This window comes from Ictalurus punctatus, chromosome 3, assembly GCF_001660625.3.
Source record: "Ictalurus punctatus breed USDA103 chromosome 3, Coco_2.0, whole genome shotgun sequence".
Taxonomy (NCBI): domain Eukaryota; kingdom Metazoa; phylum Chordata; class Actinopteri; order Siluriformes; family Ictaluridae; genus Ictalurus; species Ictalurus punctatus.
In genome coordinates this window covers 91,411-95,000 of record NC_030418.2, presented here as the reverse complement: position 1 = coordinate 95,000, position 3,590 = coordinate 91,411, and the positions used below count along the sequence as shown (strand labels likewise).

Below are 3,590 nucleotides of genomic sequence, written 5' to 3'. Positions count from 1 at the left end.
CCACATGCAGTCCTTAATCACCACCGAGCTCAGGTTCCCGAACACGTCCAGCGGATCGAGCTTCTTCAGAGGAAGCACGCCGTAATCGTCCGATGCCCACATGCTCCGCTCCGACGCCGGCGGCGGGAGTAAGGAGCGGCCCGTGGGGAAGGTCCTGGAGGGGGACACGGGCGGCGTGGGGAGGAGCTCAAACTTCTTCCAGATGTCCTCGCTGGGCGCCGTGGACGTAAAGAAGTCTTCGATCCTTCCGTCCATCTCGTCGTAGAAGTAGTGCTGGTGGTGATCACACTCCATGTTTAATCCACACACACACAACCAGAGTCACAACCTGCAGCACAACACAAATCTCAGCGTCAGATACACACACACACACACACACACACACACAGGGAGCTGTGATGAGATTTTATTTTCATTTAATCAAACTGTGGTGAAGATCAGCACCAGCTCCTGTCACAACTATCCACTGATTATTATTTTTACGAGATAAATGTTTTTCTATATAAAGTTCAGCAGTTTAAAGCAGCAGTAAGCAATCTGAAATATAACTGCTGCTTTAACAAAACCGCTGTTGGTGAACAGGTGGAGCGATGTGACAACAATATCATACTCAATATCATATTGGTACTTGACGTGATTTCTACGATACACGATATGAACAGTGGTATTTAGATTAACGCGAGAAAATAAGCGTACATTTGATCGTCTTTAAAGACTGCGTACAAAATGTTAACACGTCAAATGTTATGACCAGGGAGACCAGGAACAACAACAACAACAACAACAACATCTCACAATAACAAATAATTGTTTACATTTCTCTCTTTCTTCTTGGATTAACAAAATCTGGGGAATAAATTGAGATTAGAGTCCAGGCTGTAAAAATGGACTACAGTGAGGTGTTAAGAGCAACATTCCCCCAAACTGCTCGGGAGAAAAACAAGACGAAACAACAAAGAACAGCAGCAGGTCTGGGTCACCGCTCGCTCTCATGAACACTGCTTGTTATCAGACTCACTTCCTGTAAACGGCTTTAATCTAATGTGGAGTTGATCTCAACCCAGGTACACACCGCGATACGTTTATATCGTCCTATCGTCCACCTTTAGAGCTCGCGAGCCACAACGGAGCCCGGAGTACGCGCGAGCTCACAATGCAACACAATAAAACGCGTGGAAAAGTCACGTGTTGCTGCTTTAATCCTGCTGAAAAACACGTTCACTCTTAACCACAGCTTATATCGACTGTGAATGGAAGGCTGGTCGGATTAGAAACCTAGATTAGATTTAGTTTTGCATGGAGTTTACAGAAGATAAAAATCACTGCTCTCTCTCTCTCTACACCCCCCCCCCTCTCTCTCTCTCTCTCTACCACACAGTAAAAGCACGTGCATACGGAAACAGTACTATAGCAGCTATTGTATGATTTCAGTACAGTCTAATCCATTTTCTCGGTTTCAGCACCTCAAATCCACACGCTCACGATTTCCCCAACAACAAGGAAGAACCATTTTCCCGCATTTCAGTTTGGTGGAGAAACCCAGAGGGACCAGGAAACCCCTGCAGTGCAGAGCCAAAGTTCCTGAAGTCTACACAACCCTCCGAGATCTTCTCCAACACCGCACAGCGGCTCAGACTCAGGGGGAGACTCGAGGGGCTTTATTTACCGTCTCATCTGTTCACGTCCGGATTAAAGAGCAGGAGAAGAAGAACGTGAAGAAGAACATGAAGCAGAATCCAGTGCTGAAGGACAAAGAAAGCGAACAATTGAACTTCCGGAACAAAGGAGACGAAAATAATCTCCAACGGCCAGAAGGACGCCTGGGTTTGCGTTTTATAAACCCAGAATCAGGACCGGGAACGATGGGGAGAAAAACAAAAACAAACTAAGACTTTAAAAAAAAAAAAAAAATAGCGTCTATTTACACCTACTGCAGAAAAGCAGCACGAGACTGTATAAACCACACCCGCGCGCCACTTTCGCGCCACAGCTGCGCCTTTGTGTAGCCTTGCATGCCCTGACCACGCCCCTTTCACACACATGCCCCGCCCACTCATTTCCCTAACCGCCCCGTTTCCACAAACTCTCAGCGTTTAGCCTTTTTTGTCATTTGTTTACCACAGGATGCTAAGCAAAGCTAACTAGCTAACTATATCTGGTTTAAACGTTTAAAACACTTAACGTTCAAGTCTCACACACACACACACACTCACACACAAAGCGATGTTGTTCTGTTCCACACAGGGCTGAGGTTGCTAAGACAACAAGCCACGCCTCGTTACATTATCCGTTTAAATATAACAATGACTCTACATTTGCTTATTATTTACCTATATTGTCTTATTCTTTACTTGTTGTACTGTTTTTTGTTTGCTTGTTTTTTTTTACATTTTCAGTAGAGTAGAGTCGTGTATATATGTTATATAGTTTATCTTCAACTTAATAGTTAGCACATCTCATACTGTAATTTAAACACAAACAGGGAATGCAATAAAAATTAGAATTAAAGTCAGTATCATGTAATATGTCCATTGATCTGGATATATATATATATATATATATATATATATATATATATATATATATATATATATATATATAAATAATTTTTTTTAAAGAAAATGTTTATATAAATAGATTTATAGTCTGTTTACACATAAATGCACTGATTATACACTTCTGAGGTGCACAGGATAAAAGTGTAATGATGTGAATATTTCTAGAGAAATAAAATGACATGGCTTCGTTTACACTGACATTTATTAATTTAGCAGACGCTTTTATCCAAAGCGACGGTGAGGGAAATTACTCAGTTTTACTCTGTAATAGTTTGGTTTTTGTTCTTTTTCTGTTCATCTGAGGATAACGCCTAAGAAGGTCAAGTGAAGTCACTGAGATCAGTACAGAATGTATATCTGCTTACAGAGACACAAACATGTTCCTCTGTTCAAAGTTCGTCTAAACATCTTCCAAGATCCTTTGAACTGCCTCACACCGCTTCTTATCGGTACACAGAAGTGTGTCATGCTCTGCGTTTCATATATATAGTAGTGGTTCAGCACAAGCACTTCAGAGCGCTCTCATTATTCTCTCCTGCTTTATTCTATCCTGTGTTAACCGTCTTTCTGTAATAAACCTTTTTACCTTCAGAGGACGAGTCTGCGAGTGTTGTCTACGAGTCTGCGACAATTTAGCGTCTCCTGGCTGGGTGGGCGAGTCTTTCAGCTTTTCTGGACAAGAAGTAAACCGTAGGACACTCGTGGAAAAGTTTCACCCTGAAGGCGGTTTGTCCTTTATTGTGTAGCGCAAACGACCGATGCAGCCTCAACACTGACTGGTAGGAATCATCAAGAATTTCAAATTAGAATTAGAATTAGAATTTTAAGAAGTCATTGTATATTGCTGTCTGTGTGTATGGAAGGGAGTCAAGAATTTAGAATTAGAATTAGAATTAGAATTAGAATTAGAGACATAGCGCTGTCTCTGTGGAAGGGAGTCAATGATATAAGAAATACCGTGTATTACATTGAGAGAAGTTTTACATGGAGCCATTTCTTATAAGAAGTCCGGGGAACTTCGCCTCTGCGACG

General features: G+C 41.9%; 1 protein-coding gene across 3 annotated transcripts in view; it reads right to left on the bottom strand.

Annotated features, from left to right (window-relative positions):
- mycla (MYCL proto-oncogene, bHLH transcription factor a) overlaps positions 1 to 3,329 on the bottom strand; it is a 5,157-nt gene extending 1,828 nt beyond the window's left edge. Inside the window, exons 1-2 of one of the 3 annotated variants that reach the window (XM_017463515.3) lie at positions 3,145 to 3,329; positions 1 to 328 (exon numbers count right to left, since the gene is read on the bottom strand). The exon at positions 1 to 328 is cut by the window's left edge and continues 217 nt beyond it. In XM_017463515.3, the coding sequence (XP_017319004.1) occupies positions 1 to 294 (294 nt within the window). In that variant the 5' untranslated portion in view covers positions 295 to 328; positions 3,145 to 3,329. The other 2 variants (XM_017463514.3, XM_017463517.3) reach the window with 2 other exon arrangements.
- Positions 3,330 to 3,590: the final 261 nt, after the last annotated feature.